This window comes from Castor canadensis, chromosome 5 (assembly GCF_047511655.1).
Source record: "Castor canadensis chromosome 5, mCasCan1.hap1v2, whole genome shotgun sequence".
NCBI classification, from domain to species: Eukaryota; Metazoa; Chordata; class Mammalia; order Rodentia; family Castoridae; genus Castor; species Castor canadensis.
The window spans coordinates 176,247,022-176,266,395 of NC_133390.1; the positions used below are offsets into that span (position 1 = coordinate 176,247,022).

A 19,374-nucleotide genomic window follows, 5' to 3' on the forward strand; every position below is an offset into this window, starting at 1 on the left:
TTTAAGGATGTAGGACAACTCAAAATTTCTTTGTCTGCGGGGGCGCATGGTTGTCTAGTGCCTTTTCGGTCGCGACCTCTGGGTTTGACGAGCGCCGTGTCAGTGAGCGACGGCATCAGATCTGGGACAGAAATGGATCGGATCCTGGAAGTTTGGGAACCTCAAGCGCCCTCGGCTCGGTGCTTCGTCTTGCCTGTTAGTAAACAGGGTTTGTGAGGAGGGTCAAAGCAGAGAGGCCGCTTTACGCTCGCGGCCTGGCGCAGTGCGCTGGGAGCCAGCTGTAAATGGAGTCGAGTCGGGCTGAAACCGAAGTCATCCGAGTGTGTGCGGCGGTCGCCTTGCATGCTTTTGGAAATCCGCGATGTATTTTTATCGAGATAGCTATTATTTTGGAGTGCCTGCGAACCGATGCTTGCAGCGCCCCGGGGCGTGCCCCGGGCTGGTGCTCTTTGAAGCTCAATGTGTGTCCAGTGGGCGTCCGGGTCGCCAAGGGAGGATGGGGGCGCATGAATGGGCACCGGCCTCGCGGACTTGCTGCTGGCCCCCGGCTTCGCGGCCCTCCGACCCCTGCGGCCCTGCCTTCTACGAATATCCATCCCTGAGCTCTCGCTGTCCCAAGGGGGGAGACCGAGGCCCGGCACGTGCTGCAGCGTCCGCAAATGCGCAAAGGTCCCCCCCCCACCTGCTGCTCGGGCGCCCCTTCCCTGGGGCAGAGTCGAAGGCGGCTCCATTCAGCTTTACCCGCCCGGCTGACCTTGCAGACGCCTGGTCGCCTCCAGTCTAGTTTCTTGGGCCGTCCTGAGGCTCCCGATCGGACTGAGGGCGTGGGTCCCGGGTTTCTAGAGTGAGTGTGTGTGACTGCATGTCCCTAGGGGGCGGCAGAGCGGAGCGCCAGGCCACCTCCCACTCCCACATCCGTGCTTCCGCCGGGCCGGGATCCTTCCAGTTCGCTCGGCAGCGGCGAGACCTCGGGGGTCCAGAGTGGGCACACTTCCTGGGCGCACTGGGGACGCGCCTCGGGGCGCACCCTCGCGGTGTCGCGGTTTCGGAGGGAGGTCTGTCTTGACATTGCCTGAGCCGTGGGCTCCCTGCTCTCGGTGACAAGTTGAGCTTCACAGACGAGGGCGCGCGCCTGGGTTCCCGCCCCGAAGCCGAGGCTGCGCGTGGGCAGGGTCTCGAGACGGAAAGACGATTCGTTCCAGCCGCGTTCCTTATTGAGGGTCGCACGCTAGCTCCAGCGCGAATGAATGGCCTTCCCAAGGGATTCCGGAACCTCTGGGCCCTTGGGGCTCCCGGAGAGGCGGCGCGCCGGCCCAAGGTGCCTGTCCGCTCCTCAGCCTCCCTAGCGCGCTCCCGAGCAGGGAGGGATTTGCGTTCCTCCGGGCGGCTTAGGCGAGCGCTGCGCGGGAAGGAAGGACGGCTAGGGCCCTGGTAGAGGTGACCGCCTTCCTGCCCTCTCCTGGTCCCAGACTACCGGAGGGAAAGTTGCGGGCACAGACCAGGCAACTTTTTCAAGCTGCACCTCAGATCGGGTCTTGGAGGAAAACCCGAGGCCAAGAGTGGAAGACAGCCCAGCGTCACCGGTCAGGAGTCTGGGTCGCCCGAAAAGAGGCGTCAGCCTCCTTCAAAGAGCCAGGGACCCCGATCCATCTTCCTAACCCTGGACACAGCGTGCCGGCGGCACCCGGATCCAATTCTTGGAGCGGGGCTTTAGCAGTTATTTTACCTCCTGGCGTTTTGGAAGTCAGGGTTGTGTGTGTTAAACTCACTGTCCTTCGTACTTAATGAAAAGTCTCAGACATCCTTGGCCCGAAAAGTCCCAGTAGTTTCAACTTTCAGGTTTTGTTCTCACTTCTGGCCGGAAAATCATCTTGGATCTAAGGTGAGGAACATTTCGCTTAGAAGACACCTATTTTTGTTTTAGTTCTTACTTTATTTTAGGCCCGTCTGGGTCTAAAGCAATGCTCACACACAGCCCAGAAGAGGAGCAGAAAGACGGTAAGGTTGCCATCATTCTGTAGCAGGGGAGAGACAAGTCCGCCCCCTCGGAGGATACCGTACTGATAAGGATTGATTGTAGATTGTGTTTGGAATCAAATCGAAATAGTCCCCTCTTTCTGTCCCCTCAGACTGTCTAAATCCAGCCCCAATCCCGGAGCCAGTTGAGGTGTCCCAACAAATTTTGCTCCAGACAATGAACGACTTCCCTCTTGCAATGAAAAAGTCAGCTGTAATAATTGGGCCAGTGAATTTCGTTTCTTTAAATTTTAAAAATTAACACTGAACGTTGTTTTTAACTTTGGGTGGCAAGTAATTGTTGGGATGGAGGTAGTGTTATATGGAAGGAGGTTTTGCCTTCACCTGTGGGACGAAGACAGGTGCCCACTTCTCTCAGCTTGGCCCCTGTCCTCAACCTCCTGCTCCCTGCATCTCTTCACCCCGCTCCCCGCCACCTCCCGCCCCCCTCCTCATCCCAGGCGCTCGGCTTTTACTGTCTCGCACCTCTTTTCCAAAGCAAGTTGAAGCTTCTGAGTGACCCGTCCGAATCAGCGGAGCCGGCGCTTGGCAGGGCAGCAGGGCTGGGTCTGGCCTGGAGAGTTCTGGTGTCCGTCCCGTTCTTCCCCCTACCCCCCCACGGCTGCAGCCAGCAGCGGGACACGCGGCTTTGGGCGACAGCGGTGACACGCCGTTGTTCCGACTTCTGGGCCGGTAGAGTAGAACAGTGCACTCGGGCGGACTCCCCCTGAAGGCCTTCCCTCATGTGGGGGGAGGGAGGAGGGTGGGTGACAGGACGGCGACTCAGTGCCCAGAGAGAGGGGAAGAGGGCGACTTTTAGGTTGATCAGGACTCCAGCTTCACGACCCCAGCCCAACCCTTGTCTCAGTGGGTTGTCTTTGTGCGTGTTGGATCAGAAGAGTGAGGGAACCCCAGGCGTTGAGACCTTCTCCCGCCCCTCCCTTCCGAGGGTGGCGATTCCCACCTGCGGGTGGGAAGAAGGCCCTGGAGTCAAAAGAGAGGGTCTCAGGTATGTGGACCCCGGTTCCCAGCTCTGCAGATCTGAGGTGTGTGTGGGGTGGGAGTGGCAGAGGAAAGCTCGTGGGGGCGCGCAGGCCCCTGGCGGGTCTGCGGTGGTCGCCGAGGTACCGCCCACTGACTCCGCTTCTCGCCCCCCGCAGCGTGGAGCGGGGCGCGAAGCCTGGCCGGGGTGCGGGGCGGAGCTAGGCTGGGACTGGCTGGAAGCCGCCCCGCCCGCGCTTGGCTCTTCGCGCCGGCCCCGGGGGAGGAGTTATGATAATTTCCTTCTCATTAAGGCGATCCGGTTCCCCGGCTATCGCCGGGACACACTGCGGGCGCGGCTTCACCGGTCCACGACAGCGGCCTCTACTCACCGCGGCGGCAGCATTTACGCTCCCGGAGCCGCCGATGTGCTTCCAGTGATCCGGACAGCAAGGCCCTCGCGAGGCGGGGGCGGCGGCAGACGCCTGGCCACCGTGACCCCGGTTTTGGATTTACCGCTCGGGGGGTGGGGGGAGCCTGGATTTAACTGGCGGCTGTTTTGGGGGACGCCGGACGCCATGTTGTGGAAAATAACCGATAATGTCAAGTATGAAGAGGACTGCGAGGTGAGCTGGGGCGCAGGGGCGCAGCCCCGCCCCGCCCGAGTACAGTCCGGCAAACTGGGTCCAGTGACCGAGGTCGGGGACGAGTGCGTAGGAGCCCTCGTCTCCTGGCCGGACGGGGTCCCAGTTCTCCGGACACTGCTTAGCCCACTTTTTCCGGGGCCCCTTCCCGTATTGGGCCTGTCCCTAAATATCCGGCCCCTGGAAAAGGCCTGGTAAGAGAGAATGGCAGATCCCACCCACACAACTTACCAGTCAGTTTCCTACGAAGCGAACAGCCCTTCTTCCCGTTTTCTCGGAAGAACGCCCGGTCCGCAACCCTTAGACGTGGCCTTTTCGCAGGAAGTCTCCGTCCAAAGGGTCAAATGAGGCTACCTGCCGGCGACACCTTTGCGGAGTCTCCTCCAAGGCGGGCTTGTCACCTGCCCCGCTACCTCCTCGGGGAAGCAAGAAAACAACTGAAGCTTGACTTTCAAAAGAAGTGGGGGCTGGGGCGTGTTGGGGGGGGCGAGGCCTGATGGGGCCTTAAGCACTCGCGAGTGCTCCAGCCTGTCGGACAGGTTGAGCTAGAGTTTCGGAGAGTAGGAGGGAGGGAGGCGGCGAGCGGGAAGAGGAAGAAGACGCAGGCGGCGGGAGGCGAGCACCAGAGCGCATGGAGAAGGGAGCCCGGGCTGCCGGGACGCTAGAGCGCACGGCGCCTCCGGGATTCCAAGGGGCTGCCCCTGCTTAGCAGGCCCCGATGCTTACGCTAGGGGGCGACAATCCCTTGTTTCTCCCGTTTCCTGGCTACCCTTGTGACTCTCTCTCCCTCCCCCCCCTCCATCCCGCCCCGGGACCGATGAAGACACATCTTTTAGGAATTAAGTCGGACCGCCGCAGGGCGAGTGGACGTGCGCAGGCAAGGTTGCCCAATTTTCAGGGTCTTTCATTCCCTCTCCGCACCCGGATGCGTGGGAACTCTGACTGTGGCCGGGCAGGGCGATCTCACTTCTTAGCTCCTTTCCGTCCGTCCTGGCTAGCAGGGAGCTCAGCCCTGGCCGCGGCTTGCTCCCTCCCAAATCCCTCGGGCGGCGTGGGGTGGCTGCCACTAGCTGGGAGCACCACCTGCCTGGAGGTCTTTGCCCCGAGGGCGTGGAAGGGAGGGTCCCTGGGGCGGGGGAAGATGCGCCCTTCCCGTGCCGTTCGCTTTATCCTTGCCCGCTGGTTGCTTTTCGCCGCGCCTCTCCAACATGTGCGGACTGGTGAGCGAGCGCGCTCTGCACGGAGTTCGCCTCATGCCGACTTTCTCCCAGGGCGCCGGCTACAGCCGCAGCCCTGGCCTTTCCTGGCCCCAGACTTGGGGATCCAACATGAAGCTTGTGAGTGCCTCGGGCACCGGAGCGCCCAGGCCTTCGCTGCCGGGCGTTGAGAACTTGTTCCTCTAGGTCTTAAACCAGCCTCTCCTTCCCGCTGCGGATTTGCGGTTTACAATGAGGTTCCCGGGGCGCATTGCCCCTGGGTGCCCTCGAACCTGGGGCGGGCTGGGTGGGGCGCGCGGCTCCTCCTGGCGAGGCTGGCCTGTTCGCAAGAGCAGGGTTTCGTACTAACCGGGTCTCCTCTCCTTCCCTCCCAGGATCGCCACGACGCGAGCAGCAATGGGAACCCGCGCATCCCGCACCTCTCCTCGGCCGGGCAGCATCTGTACAGCCCCGCGCCGCCCCTCTCCCATACCGGAGTCGCCGAGTACCAGCCACCACCCTATTTTCCACCGCCCTACCAGCAGCTGGCTTATTCGCAGTCGGCGGATCCCTACTCGCACCTGGGAGAAGCTTACGCCGCCGCCATCAACCCTCTGCACCAGCCGGCGCCCACTGGCAGCCAGCAGCAGGCCTGGCCCGGCCGCCAGAGCCAGGAGGGGACCGGCCTGCCCTCGCACCACGGCCGCCCGGCCGGCCTGCTGCCGCACCTCTCCGGGCTGGAGGCGGGTGCCGTGAGCGGGCGCAGGGATGCCTACCGCCGCTCCGATCTGCTGCTGCCCCACGCGCACGCCCTGGACGCCGCGGGCCTGGCGGAGAACCTGGGGCTGCACGACATGGCGCACCAGATGGAGGAGGTGCAGGTGAGCGGCGCGAGGCTCTCTCCCGGACCTGTTTGTCTTCCGGTGTCCCCTCATACTGCGCGTCCCCCAAACTTAAAGGAAACTTTGTCATTTGTCCCCCAGAATGTCGACGAGCAGCACCTGCTTCTGCACGATCAGACTGTCATTCGCAAAGGTAAACAACAGCGACAGAGGTTTTGCTTCTTGGCTACACGCAGTATCCATTTGGGGGGTTGACAACCTTCTGGCAGCGGAGGGGAGTAATTTGGTGGCCAACAAGTGACATCTGTGGTGGAGGGGACCTACGGAGACTAGGTTTGTAGGAGTGAGAAGAGGGGATTTCTTTCTGACTTGGATGAAAAGGGTCGCTTTGGTGTAACTCTTAAGGAACTGTCTCTATGTGCGGATTTGTTAACTCTTCGGTTCTCTGGGAAACGTGACCCTCTGGCTAGAAGGGTGTTTCACAGTTCTGGAGAAACTCTTTCAGTGCTCCCACTGCGACTTAATTCCAGCCCCTCCCCTCTCACACACACCTTACTTGAAGGATTGGTTCTATATCAATTTTAATTGTTGAATGAGTTTACTTGGCTTTATTTCTCATTTCAAACTTGACCTTTGAAGGGGTCCTTAATTCCGACCTTAAAGAAAAGTTTTGAAAAAGTGGCCTAGGAGATAAACCGCTGTAAGCAAGGACCGAGCCGTGTGATCCGCCCCAGGCTGGTGTTGAGGAGAGGAAGGGATTGAGAAAATCAGATTACTCTTGAGTGACTGGCTCATGAAATGCTGTTACATCTGACAGGATCACCCAGCTGGCTGTTTAGGAAGTGGAGTGATCCCAAATTAAAGGTAGTTAAGGTCTGTTACTTGGAATCAAAGTGCCTGAATACTGGATGAAAATAGTTTGGAGAAAAATTGGAAAATAAACTTTCCCAGTAAACTCAGCTGCATGGATTAATTTGTATTTTTTAATTTACTGTGATCAGTTACACTGAAGGGTTTTGGCCCAGGAGCTGAATGTGCCCTGTGTTTTTAGTTGTTCATTGATTGAGAAGGAAAAAAAAAAAACAGCATTTATTTAGTACCGAAGCCAGCTTCTGAAAGCAAAATGTTCTAATTAAACCGATGACAGCGATGGCCAGGAACTGAAAAAAACTCCATGCTTGGGATCTTGACTAATTAACTTCCCAAGGTGTTAACTTGTGAATTTCAGATCTGATTATCTTTGAAGAAAGAATATGGCTTTAAAAAAGTCTGTTGGCAATCTCTAGTCCAGCATGGGAAGCTGTGTCTGATTCCCCTTTCAGCTTTGCTTAGTGGTTTTGGAAAGGTCTCCTCCTGCTCTGGTGTGCCTTTGGTGACCACCAGCTCTGGTGTCCCCCCACAGGTCCCATTTCCATGACCAAGAACCCCCTGAGCCTTCCGTGTCAAAAGGAGCTGGTGGGAGCTGTGATGAATCCCAGCGAGGTCTTCTGCTCTGTCCCTGGAAGACTGTCCCTTCTTAGCTCCACGTCTAAATATAAAGTGACGGTGGCTGAAGTGCAGAGGCGACTGTCACCACCTGAATGCTTAAATGCCTCCTTACTGGGAGGTGTTCTCAGAAGGTACTGGGGTGCACAAACTCTGGGCCATGCAGTTGGGTAGTAGAAGGCAAATATATAAAAGAGCCAGGAGGTATTTTTAACATTGATGTAACTTTTATACCTAACGCTGAATTCTAATTGGCTCAGCGAGAGTTTTTTGTACATTTCTTCCCTTTTAGAAAGTGCCAAGTGCAGAAGGAAGTGCTAAAACAACTCGAACAAATTATCATTGGGTTGGATTTGATTCCATGTATCAAGTGGCAGCATCTGCATTGAGAAGGGGGCGCTGCATGGGTTTTTGTCCCCCCAGGGAGTTTTTTTGAGGGGGGGGGCTCTGCTGCAGTTTTCCAAGTGAAAATTGGAATGAAGTCTACTTCAGCATAACTTGCAGTGATCTGTGATTTCTTTAAAAAAGGGGGGGGGGAGTGATGAGGAAAGCTTTTGGTTTTGAATTTTATAGAGATTAACATTTTTATTATGATAGGAATAATGTGTGTAGTCTGACAGATTTCAGTTTTGACAGCGGCACTTAGAGAGTTAGAATTTTCAAAGTGTGAGGGTTTTTTGTTTGTTTGTTTGAGGGTAGCCAACTTTTTTTGTTTTGTTTGTCTTCTCCAGAGCCAAATCCAAAAATGGAGGTCGGTCTTTGCGGGAGAAATTGGACAAGATTGGGTTGAACCTTCCGGCCGGGAGACGGAAAGCTGCTCACGTGACCCTCCTAACATCTTTGGTGGAAGGTCGGTGCCACTGTGTTCTTGATTGCTAGTCTTCAACACAGGAAAACCAGCAAATGACTTGGTCACAAGCAGAGAGACCTGAAAGCAATTTGAATCGTTACTTCGTTATAACGAATCAATAGTCAGATATGCTAGCATATCTGTGGCTGTTTTCTGTTTTCTGTTAGGGAGAATCAGTGTTACAAAGAAAATGGTTTTCTGACCTAAGAAACATGCCACAGCAGTGGTGACACATTTCCTATTAAATGAACTGATTTTTGAAGGAGGCAGCCAATCAGTTCATAAGTCTTTATAAACCTGGTATTTCTATCTGGTGGGCAAAATTAACGTTTCGGAGGCATTTTTGTAGCCATAGATATTGGGAACAAGGTCAGTGTATACAATGGGACTGGCCCAATTCACCATTCCTTTTCTCCCATCAAAAGAAGAAAGTAATGGGACCCCCGGCCCAAGAATAAGCCCCTGTCCCCAGTCCTCAGACCGTTGGATGTGGCATTCTAGTTTCTTGAATGGGAGACCCTTCCCCCAACCTGGAAAGCAGCCAAGAACACAGTACAACCTTTAAAAAGGGGAGAAGAAAGAGTAAATAATTTTTTTTTTAAACAAAGCGAGCAGCAAGCACATTGCGACTGCACATAGGAAGGTGGGGTTGGACACTGCAGCTCTGCCTCTGTCATGGCATCTGTGAGCACTGGGTTCTGGCTCCTGGTGCTATCTTTTGAACAGTGTGTTTCCCTGGCCCCATGGTGTGACTGTAGCACTCGAAGACTTGGCTGGGTCCCTCTACTTTTTCAAGGGTCTTCAGAGGTCAAGGACTGGCTGTGTGAGAACAGCTGTCCTGCGTGGAGGGTGGTGGCTGTGTGTGGAGAGCACGTGTGTGTGGCTCTGTTCTGCTTGCGTTCTTACCAGCCAGCCAGGGGTGCTTGAATGAGAGTGTACTGTGCCCAAACAATAGCTCTCAGACTGATGCACCCATCCAGGGCTTTGGCCTCCATCTGGGTTTTTACAAAGCTCTTTAGTCTTATATAACCCGGGCCCAGAAAGGCACTTCTGCTGGGAGGGGATTTCACTGGCTTTCTCCCTCTGCATATCACCCCCCACCCCATAACCTGGTACAAGGGGATGAATTCCAACTTGGTAGGTAAGGCTCTTTTTTCTTTTGATGGTACTGGAGTTTGAACTCAGGGCCTCGTGCTTGCTAGACAGCCACTGTACTGCTTGAGCTGCTCCACCAGTCCAAGGTTCTTAATTACGTATTTATGTGTTTCCAATATAACTCCCCCCCGCCCCCCTCCCCCACTTTTTTTTCCTCTTTTTGCGGTGCTGGGGATTCAATCTAGAGCCTCAAACGTGCTAGGTGATTGCTCTACCACTCAGCCCTCACCCTCCTTCCCCTCTTTTGACTGGATCTTACTACATATCCCAGGCTGCCTCAGCCTTCTGAGAGCTGGAATTATAGGCACTCACCATTGCACCCAGCTTCTCCTTCCTTTTTTGAAAAGAAACATTCTTGAAACCTGCACCTTCCTTTGAAAAGGACGTAGGGTGGCAAAGACTCTACCACTTGCTATGTTCCCATCCTTTTTTTTTTTTTTTTTTCCCACTTTTAGTGTTTCAGATAGGGTCTCTCCCTAGCATTGCCAGGTTGGCTGCTGACTTTGATCCTCTTCTACCTCTGCCTCCTGAGTAGCTGGGGCCACCACTCTTTCACTTGTAGTTTTCCTGGGATAGAACTCCCACTGGCAGGACCCTGGAAGCACTACCAGCTGGCAGTGTGTTGTCCTGTACATGATTTCATTTTAAAAGGCAGAGTGACTGGTAGACAGTGCCAGAAAAAGAGAGAAAGGACAGTTTGCTGATGGTGACCACAGCCTTCCAGCACCTAAACCTGTTGTCATTTCTGATTTTTCCAGGGGAAGCTGTTCATCTGGCTCGGGACTTTGCATATGTCTGCGAAGCTGAATTTCCTAGCAAGCCAGTAGCAGAATATTTAACCAGACCTCATCTTGGAGGACGGAATGAGATGGCCTCCAGGAAGAATATGTTGCTGGCAGCACAGTGAGTGTCCAGACTGCTGCAGACCTCGAGGGGGAGGTCCTGCCTGGTCACCATTGCTCAGAGACATGAAAGAAAGTGGCAAGAGCTTAGTTCCCAAAGTCAAGCCTGGGAGCTTCTTGTTGTGCAGCTAGGAAAAGTAAAGCATTTTGCTGAGTAATGAAGGTCTTGGGGCTGCCTCGTTGCTTGATGCCCAAAGTTAAGCCAATCTTTCATTCTTGTATTTGCAGATCTTTATAAAAAATTTGCTTTGTCACTTGAAGTAAAAAGAGATTGTGTGTCTTGTACTTCCTTAATAGTAGGACTTCTGTTTTTTTTACATGGCATTATCAGGGTAATTTGTAGACTTCTGGGTGAATTCAGTGACTCTAAAGCTACGTAATGCAGCAGTGTAGAAAGTGACAGTAAGTTGATTTTAAAATCCTGCTAGATGACGCAGAACTTGTCACCTCAGGGAATGAGGCAAGAGAGCAATGCATTGGCTTGGGCACAGAGCGTGAGCAGTTAGATGTGTTCCTGATGAGGTTTATTCATTGAAACCGATTTGTATCAAAATAAACTGACCCCTAACCTCATGGTCCTGGTGACCTTGGCCAGTTGATTGGGAGTTGGGGGGCTTTATTCTGTTATCTTTTCTAATTGCAGCACAAATTAAATGAGATAGGTCTCGGAGGAGCTTAGCTCAGGGCTGGGCTAGTTATAGGTGGTAAGTGCCATAACTGTTCCTTTATGTCACACAGTTCTGAGTGCCTCCTGGGGTCCTCCTCCAGGTGATTTGCTCTGTGTTCTTCACCTGTGAAGAGCCAGGTGAAGCTCACCAGGGTCACCCGACTGTCTTCACAGGCAAGTGTGTAAAGAATTCACAGACCTCCTCAACCAAGACAGAACACCCAATGGGAACAGCAGGCCCACCCCCGTCTTGGAGACGAACATACAGAACTGCTTGTCTCATTTCAGCCTAATTACACATGGCTTTGGCAGCCAGGCCATCTGTGCCGCAGTGTCCGCCGTGCAGAACTACATCAAAGAAGCCCTGATCGCCATTGACAAATCCTACATGAACCCCGGAGACCAGAGTCCTGCCGACTCCAACAAGACGCTAGAGAAAATGGAAAAGCACAGGAAGTGAAACGAGGGTGAACGGAGGGCCAGAGAGTCAGGAAGGGAAAAAGGACTGCGAATCTTTCTCCACTTGGACAGGACAGGCCGGGACGCCCTCCTGTCTGGGGGAAGTTTTTTACCTACCTTGTCAGAAAGGCCTCCTCACTTCCATCCCAGCAATTGGGACCTTACCCCCCACACCCCCCTTGGATTCCTTGTGGTTTCTCTAGGGCTGGAAGTACCTAACATTGGACATACGATTCCAAGATGACAAGTACTGGGTTTTTTTTTTTTTTTATTTGTTTTTTTAACTCATTAAGGTTTTTTTTTTGTTTGTTTGTTTTTTGTTTTTTGGGAACCTCATTCTTTCTTGGAAAAGCGGTGCTACAAGATTTAGAACTTTTGCATAAATTCCCTGCGCTAACAAGAAACCACACTTAGCTGGTGACCTGTCAAATTGATGTGACTCAGATCAACAGTAACTTATTTTTTGCAGTGTTAAGATAATGGCTAGTTTTTATGTCCACTAAATATTTATCTTAAAAATTAGTATTTATCTAGCTTCTCCAGAGATCACATCCTCCAGTGGGAGGCAAAGGTTGTGTGGGCTTAGCAGCTAGTTCACAGGTGCCATTGACACCCTTTGAACCCTGCAATTAACAGGGGCCTTCTGGTTTTAGAAAACTTGTAGAAACAAAGCCTGCTGATTTTCATTTTCCTTGTCTTTTTTTTGTTTTGTTTTTTTAACTTTGAAAGTTTTAGTTCTTTAAATGGGAGGCTCTCTGAAGTGACATGTTCCTTTAAGGTACTGAAGCCTTCTTTGCATATTTATTTCAAATCTTGATTTTTTTTGACTAAACTTGAAAAGGGTAGGCGGGAAGCCATTGCTGCTGCCTGTCCCTCCCAAGTCCCCGTGGAGGCTCTGTGTTTTGAGAAACTGTGTTGAGTGTACAGATTTTATTTATGCATAATTTAATAGAGTCTGTAAATACTGGTGCACTTCTTACGACTTTGGAGACATGGGATTCAGTTTTAAAATTAACTTTTAATGGTGATGGGGTAATCTATAACACCTTTTCAATTTTATCCCTACGTACACAGGGTATTCAGAATTAAGAGGACACTTGGCTTTGTTCTTGGTTTGTCAGGTTCTACTTAATTGGAGTTCTGTTCAGAAAGCAATAACTTTACATCTCATTCCTTTGGGGCTGAACCCTCAGAGGAGCGTGCTGTACAGTTCGTGTGGGTGAAATTCAGATTTGGAATTGAACTCCGTTGCCTGTAAATGTTCCCCGAATAATTGTTGTGTGTATGATACCTGTATAATAAAAGTATTCTCGATAGAATCCGTGGAAGTCTGCTTCTCACCTGATTTTTAAGGCTCTAGGATCAGTGGAATGGTGCTTGACCACGGTTTAGTTAATACGATAGACTGGGTAGGAAAGCCATGCTGTCGGGGGAATGTAAAGTTTCGGTTTTCTCCCTAGTACAGTTGTTTAGCTGCCCCAGGCCTACAGCTGAATCAATGTCTCTGACCTGCAGATAGTACCATCCTTCTACCCAGTGTTAGGAAATGTGGTCAGACAGTTGATTGACACTAACAGAGAGGCCAACTCTGTTTTTTTAATGAGTGTGATGGGTTTGACACCAGGACATCAGATAGCATGTATGCACTTTACCACTGAGCTATGCACCAGTCTAAGACTAATGATTTGAGAACAGTGTCCTTGTGAGGGTCCTGGTGAGAACAGGTGCATCGATGTACTGAGTGCTGGCCAGGAGTGGACATGAGCTTGCCGCAGGTATTGCTCTTAGGAGATGTTGGCATTCAATCAAATGCAAACGATGGAGGTAAAGGATATCAGTGTTTGCAAGGAATGGAAAGTCTCCATCTTTGGAAATAGGATCACTGCTCCTCTCCCCAAGGTATCCTAGTCATTTTGGCTGCCTGCAGGGCAAACCAGAGAACGGGTCTTCACGCTCCCTGGGGCGTGGCAGCGCCTGGCAGGGCTGATAGACCGGCTGGATGTTTTCAGGCATCTTGGATGCACACTGCCAGCACTCGACTTCAAGTTGAAGTGGCCTGGCACATCCTCCAGGAAGTGATCTGTTTACAGCTTGGCATGTGTGGCCTGGCTTCAAAGGGAAGTGGGAGCAAAAGGATTTTCCACTTTGGATAAGGCTATTGCTTCAACTCCAGACTTCATAATCCTTAATTCATAATTCTCTACGAAACTCAGCGATTCCTGACTTCTTGTTGGCATTGGATGTTATTAAGTAATTTAAGCACTGCCAACCTAATACTTTGCTCTTGGCAGCTTGTCCTTGGCCACAGAATGTTCCCATTAAGTTGGATTTATCTGGTTGATATGTCAAGATCACAATTGCTTTGCTTTAGAGCGGCAAAAAGAGGTCTTAGGTTGGCAGTTATGTCTCAATCAAGACTTAAGACATTAGGTGTTAGAAGGAAGTCACCAGGGCAAAGGGCCGAAAGAAGGAGGACAGTTTTCTTATTGACAACCTGCTTTGAGACTAGAGCCTGGCTTGGAGTTGCTGTGCCAAATTGCACTGTAGACAATGTGTTGGAAATGCCCCAAAGTCAACCCAGGATTGCAGTGAGTCATAGACAGGGCTTTTATGCCTGGCTCCTTGCTGGCTTCCCCTTTATCCTTGTTCCCACTGGAAGTGCAAGGACTGCTGGGATGACTGCTGGGCCTCCTGAGTTTGGTGCTTGAGAATAGCAGGGTTTCTGCCCAATGCGCTTGAGCTGGGGCCATACAAAACCACCAGGTATCCTGTACTCAGTAAGCTCTGGTTTATTTGTGAAAGCTGCCCTTTGCTATCAGGCTGGGAGGTCCTTGCTTCTCCTGTGCAGATGGGCTTTGTTTTAAGCCATCCCTGCCCACCCCCAGCCCTATGAGCAAGGATGCTCCTTTACCCTCTGCCCTTCCCTGCTCTGTTGCTGCACCTGGTTGTTCACACCTGGCTTGCTTTTTATTAAGGCCCTCTGGGCGAAGCAGTAAAGAGGCTCCTTTTTCTCTGCTTGCATTGAATGAAGCGCTATCCATTCTCCAAAGGCACACACTTCTCAGAATTCCACGCAATGAGGGGCTTCTTGGCAGGACCCTGAATCTGTTGGCTGGAGACTGGCACTGGAGACCTGGCACCTAGTAAGCGCCCTCCTGCCATGCAGGCGGCATACCTGTGGGCTTCTACAAGGCCAGAGAGAAAGGATGTTTTCCACAGCCGGTCATGGTTGTCTTATCTTCCATGTGTGTATGATTTAAGTTGTGGGTGAGAGGAAGATCCGTCTGTTTCTCATTTGAAATGACTCCATAACAATGGCCATCATTCTTCTCTTTTTGGGGGTCTAGTGTCAGGCTGAGCTCTGAGTCCTAAACTTCCTGGATCTGAATGTTAAAAACCAAAGCGAAACAAGGTAGAGTCATGGACGGGTGAGAAACAAAGAGAAGGTTCTCTCAGGGCTTGGCAGTGCTGGGGCCCATAGCCTGGTGTCCCCAGGGAAGGTTGGCCTTGCTGCATTCCTGGAGAACTCACACTTTCTCCCAAGGACCTGGGGGCTTCTCCAGCCTTTTCCTTTTGCGGGTTGATGGAGCAGTGTCCCGAGGTGGCAGTTAAACCTGCCTGTCTTCACAAGCAGGGGACAGCTTTGAAGTGGCTGCGGTTCCTTTTAGTATGTTTGATGGCTTGGGGCTCTTGACCCTGCATGACAGTGACCCTGAGCAAAGTCTGCTGAAGCCAGCTGAGCTGAGTGGGTAGGCTTTCTCCTTCGGTGGAGATGAAGGAAGCCTGCTTTCCACACTTGGTGCTGCAATGCCTGGAAGAGTCTTCCCTGTGTGAATGTTGCTCTTGGAAGGTATTGATTTACCTTTCTCAGCTCTTAATCTGCCTTCAGTTTCTCTTCCAGTTCACAGCCTTCATTTACATCTCTGAAATCTGCAGGTCACTCTCCTGGGAGGTGTGGTGACACTTGGAGCCTTTAAAACCTGCCGCTTCCTGGCTTTGGCAACCCAGGCTGGCAGGGCACCCAACGTCCATTCTAATGCAAGGCATATCACACCTTGAGAGTCTTTGTCCGCCAGTATCGTGGAACCTGATCTTCTACAGAAACAAACTTGACCTTGTGAGTTTTAGAATTACTTTATATTAAAGCCCATGTTTAGAACGCTTGATTGTTTTTGGCACAGTGATAAACACTGTAATTTTCCTTCTCCTTTTGGATAACATCTTGATGGGCAAGATGGGCAGAAGAAAAGCATGGAAATTGAGTACAGAGTTGAAAGGATTGAGTTCCAGGGACTCCAAGAATGTTTACAAGGTCAAATCTATCTCAGCAGTTTTTTTTTTTTTTCAAATTATTAGTTTATTTTAAGACACATGTACCCAACACTTGAGGTGGAGGCAGGAGGATCAAGAATTTGAAGCCAACTGGGCATGGTGGCTCATGCCTGTAATCCTAGCTACTTGGGAGGCTGAGATCAGGGGGATTGAGGTTCCAGGCCTGTCTGGGCAAATAGTTGGTGAGACTCCATCTCAAATAACCAGATCAGAATGGACCAGAGGCATGGCTCAATTGGTAGAGTGCTTGCTTTCCAAGTGTGAAAACCTGAATTCAGACCCCAGTCCTACGAAAAGAAAGAAGAGTTTGAGGCCAGCCTGGAATATGTAGTGAGACCTTGTATTCAGGTTTGAAAAAAAAGTAGGTGTTACTTCTGGCTTCTCAACATTTTCCAAGGAGAGATCTGAGCCTTAAGGAATGACACTCCTTTCCTCATTCTTTTTGGTGGTACTGGGGTTTGAACTCACATCCTCATGCTTGCTAGGCAGGTGCTCTACCACCGAGCCACTCTGCTAGTCCCTGTAGCTTCCTTTCTATAGCAGAGTTCTTTCTGCAGAAAGGACAAGAAAGCCACCACTATGTCACACAGCAGTCAAGGACACTCCTCCCACATAGCTCATGGTCAGCTGTGGTCGCCAAGAAAGCTGCCTTTTCTGGGAAGATACAGGTTTGACCTAGCAGTAATGACAGGGTCACCATCCTCTTCACACTGCCACACTTTCTGTCAGCAGAGGACTTACTTTTGGTTCCTTTCTTTAAAAAAACGTTTTTTGAAGCTGGGCACTGGTAGCTCACGCTTGTAATTCTAGCTACCAAAGAGGCAGAGATCTGGAGGACCACGGTTCAAAGCCAGCCTGGGAAAATAGTCCCATGAGATCCTATCTCGAAAAAAACCCATCACAAAAATAGGACTGGTGGAGTGGCTCAAGATGAAGGTCCTGAGTTCAAGCCCCAGTGCCACTATGTGTTTTTCTTGTTTGCTTTACAAAAATGGTGGAAATCCATTTTGTATTTTGCTTTTTAAATTCATATTTTTTGAAATTATTCTAGGAGCCTTATAAAAGGACAATAACAGTGGTCTTGTTTATTGTTTACTCTGCTAGGCATGGTACTGATACAGAGCAGCTCTGTGTAATGTCCGTCCATGAGGACACCGTGCACCATGAGTACACAGTGATATGTATTCTTGGTGACAGAGATGATGTGTGAGATAAGGTAGGTATTGTATATGTGATTCACACTGTGTACGTAGTATATGACATTGTGAAATCCACATCTATGATATACAGTGACACAGAGCACAAGGTAGATGGCTCTTATTTTCTGAACACAGTTCCAGGCTGGAGGTGGAGCCCAGTGGTAGAGCACTTGCCTACCACTTGTGAAACCCTGGGTTCCAACCTCAGCACTGCCAAAACCAAACAAACAACCCCCTGTCCTTCCCACCAAAAAAAAACCCCAGTAAACGTACAGTGACTGACACTGTCTCATTCATGTGCCTTTTCCCCTCCACTTGTTACCTGGTGAACCCCTTGATCCTCTGTCCCTTCTCACACTTTTAGGTAAGGCTCCTTGCTCAAAACAATCCCACTTTGCTCCCAGCGTTGGAGGCAGCAGAGCCCAGTGATGAAGGAGGCAGACTCCAAAAAGGACTAACGTGGGTTCAACCTTCTACCACCTTCTTGCCATGCCAGGTGATGCCACCCTGAGTCTGGGTGTTTGGAGGGTGTGATGAGAAATCCCACAGTGACAGCTGCATGGAGCTGTGTCATAGTGACAAAGGACGTTGCACAGGGGTGATCTCCCAGAGGGACTCAGCCATTATCTCACCTCCAGGACCTCAGCATCCTAAGGAGACAGAAACGATCTGCCATGGCACACTCACAGGGATAGTGTTGGACAGGTGCCCATTCGTTCACCTAGCTCACTGAGCTACCAGAAGTGCTGGGAACGTTCCTCCACACCTCACCCCACACTTTTCAGAAAAAAACTTATTTCTCTCCCCCTCCCTTTTAAAAATCACAACTTTATTGGAGGTCTAATGAATACTTCTGTGTATTAATTTCATATTTAAAACATTATTTGATAAAATTTCATCATCATTAAAATTGTCTTGTGTCCTTTTTTATTTTTTTTGAGACATGGTCTTGCTATATAGCCAGGGCAACTGTTGATTACAGATATGCCCCGCTACAGTGGCCTCCACTACAGTGGCCTCCCCTTGCATCCTCTCTACAACTTCCCTTGCACCCCTCTCCTCCTCACTGCACCACTGCAGTCAGCTGCTCACCTGCTGCCTGTCGCTTTGATTTCCTTTGCATTTTCTAGAGTGTTCCGTAAATAGCAGCACACAGCATGAATCCTTGGTGCCACTTCCTTCCCTCTGTGTAAGGCAGTCGGATCCTCCATGTCTAAAGCTCGATCCATGGATGATGGGAATTTGAATTTCACGTAATTTTCACCTGTCTTGAAATATTATCATTTAAAAATTTTTTCAACCATTAAAACATGCAAAACCTAGCTGGGTGTTGAGGCATGTGCCTGAATCCTAGCTGCCCAAGAGGCTGAGGCTGGAGGGATCTCTTGAGCCCAAGAGTTCCAGGGCAGCCTGGGCAGCATCTCAAACAAGAAAGAAAGAAAAAGCAGCTGGGCAGCAGTAGCTCATGCCTGTAATCTTAGCTACTCAGGAAGCAGAGATCAGGAGGATCGTGGTTCGAAGCCAGCCCGGGCAAATAGTTCATGAGACCCTATCTGGAAAAACCCATCACAATAAAAAGCCTACATTCAAGGTGTAGGCCCTGAGTTCTAACCCCAGTATTGCAATAATAATAATAATAATAATAATCCCTAAGGGCTGGGTGTGTCTCTCAGTGGTAGAACACTCCCTAGCATGCATGAGCCCTGGGCTCTGTCCCCAGTACCACAAACCAAAGCAAAGAAAGCAAACCAAACCACAGCGCCATCTGCTTATGGGCAGTGCAGTCAGTGGGGCAGAAGCGCCCTGCCCCGTACTCAGATCACAGGTTAGAACTTCTCTTTGCTTTGCTTTTTCCTGATCTCTTCAGGCTGCACTATGAAAAAACTCACACAGTCTATTTTTTTTTTGGTGGTGGTGGGGGAGCGGTACCGGGGTTTGAACTCAGGGCCTACACCTTGAGCCACTCTACCAGTCCTTTCTGTGAAGGATTTTTTTGAGATAAGGTCTTGCGAGGCCCTCTCTCTGTCATGCCCTGGAGCCAGGAAGACTGCGAAATTCCAGAAGCCAATATGTATGTTTACAGCTCCTTGCAAAGTGTTAAAAGTGTCTCTCACCCGGCCTGGCAGCTTCACCAACACAGGGAACCCACCCGGCTCTCTCCCTCCCCTGCTCCCTAGCCATCACCTTCTCTTTGGGTGACCTTAACTGGTCATGCAGCAGGCACTTCCATGCAGCTAAACCAGCCTATTACTTCCACAGTGGCTGGAATCACCTTTTTAAAGCTAAGTTAGCAGCTGGGACTGCAGCTCAGTGGCAGAATGCATTTTATACACTCAAGTCCCTGGCTTCCATCCCCAGCACCGGTAAATGCGGTAAATGCGTACAAGCTAAGTTACATTTCAACTCCTCGCTTAAAACTTGCTTTGTTTAAAACCAAATTGCAGGTGGAATGAAATCTGACCCCTTCCGCCACCGTGGCCTGAGAGACCCAGGAAGGAGTTACCTCTGGCCTCTTTCTCTCATGGCTGTGCTGGCCTTCCCTCCATTCCTGGGCTCTTTTCACCTGGGATTTTGTGCCTCAGACAAATGTCCTCTCTTTCAAGAAGACCTTCCTGACCCCTGGCACTGAGGGACTGCCTGCCATCT

The 19,374-nt window shown here is 51.0% G+C and overlaps 1 protein-coding gene across 6 annotated transcripts; it reads left to right on the top strand.

The window, feature by feature from the left end:
- Positions 1-1,444: 1,444 nt before the first annotated feature.
- On the top strand, positions 1,445-12,516 carry Tfap2c (transcription factor AP-2 gamma). 6 transcript variants are annotated; one of them, XM_074075017.1, is made up of 9 exons: positions 1,445-1,882; positions 2,130-3,025; positions 3,312-3,623; positions 5,233-5,718; positions 5,821-5,872; positions 7,082-7,298; positions 7,896-8,014; positions 9,928-10,072; positions 10,913-12,516. In XM_074075017.1, exons 3-9 carry the CDS (start codon positions 3,576-3,578, stop codon positions 11,196-11,198), a joined length of 1,353 nt encoding a protein of 450 aa, XP_073931118.1. In that variant the 5' UTR covers positions 1,445-1,882; positions 2,130-3,025; positions 3,312-3,575; the 3' UTR covers positions 11,199-12,516. The 6 variants fall into 6 exon arrangements, with proteins under 6 accessions (XP_073931118.1, XP_073931119.1, XP_073931116.1 ...); XM_074075018.1 differs by having other exon boundaries at positions 2,516-3,025; XM_074075015.1 differs by having other exon boundaries at positions 1,445-3,025.
- The last annotated feature ends 6,858 nt before the right edge of the window (positions 12,517-19,374 follow it).

Excerpts from the sequence above, each read along its gene's own strand:
- Tfap2c (XM_074075013.1), top strand. The coding sequence starts at position 4,360 with ATGCTTACGCTAGGGGGCGACAATCCCTTGTTTCTCCCGTTTCCTGGC. Across the intron at positions 4,735-5,232 it reads GGAGCACCACCTGCCTGGAG|GATCGCCACGACGCGAGCAG; the intron begins GTCTTTGCCCCG and ends CTTCCCTCCCAG. Across the intron at positions 10,073-10,912 it reads AATATGTTGCTGGCAGCACA|GCAAGTGTGTAAAGAATTCA; the intron begins GTGAGTGTCCAG and ends CTGTCTTCACAG.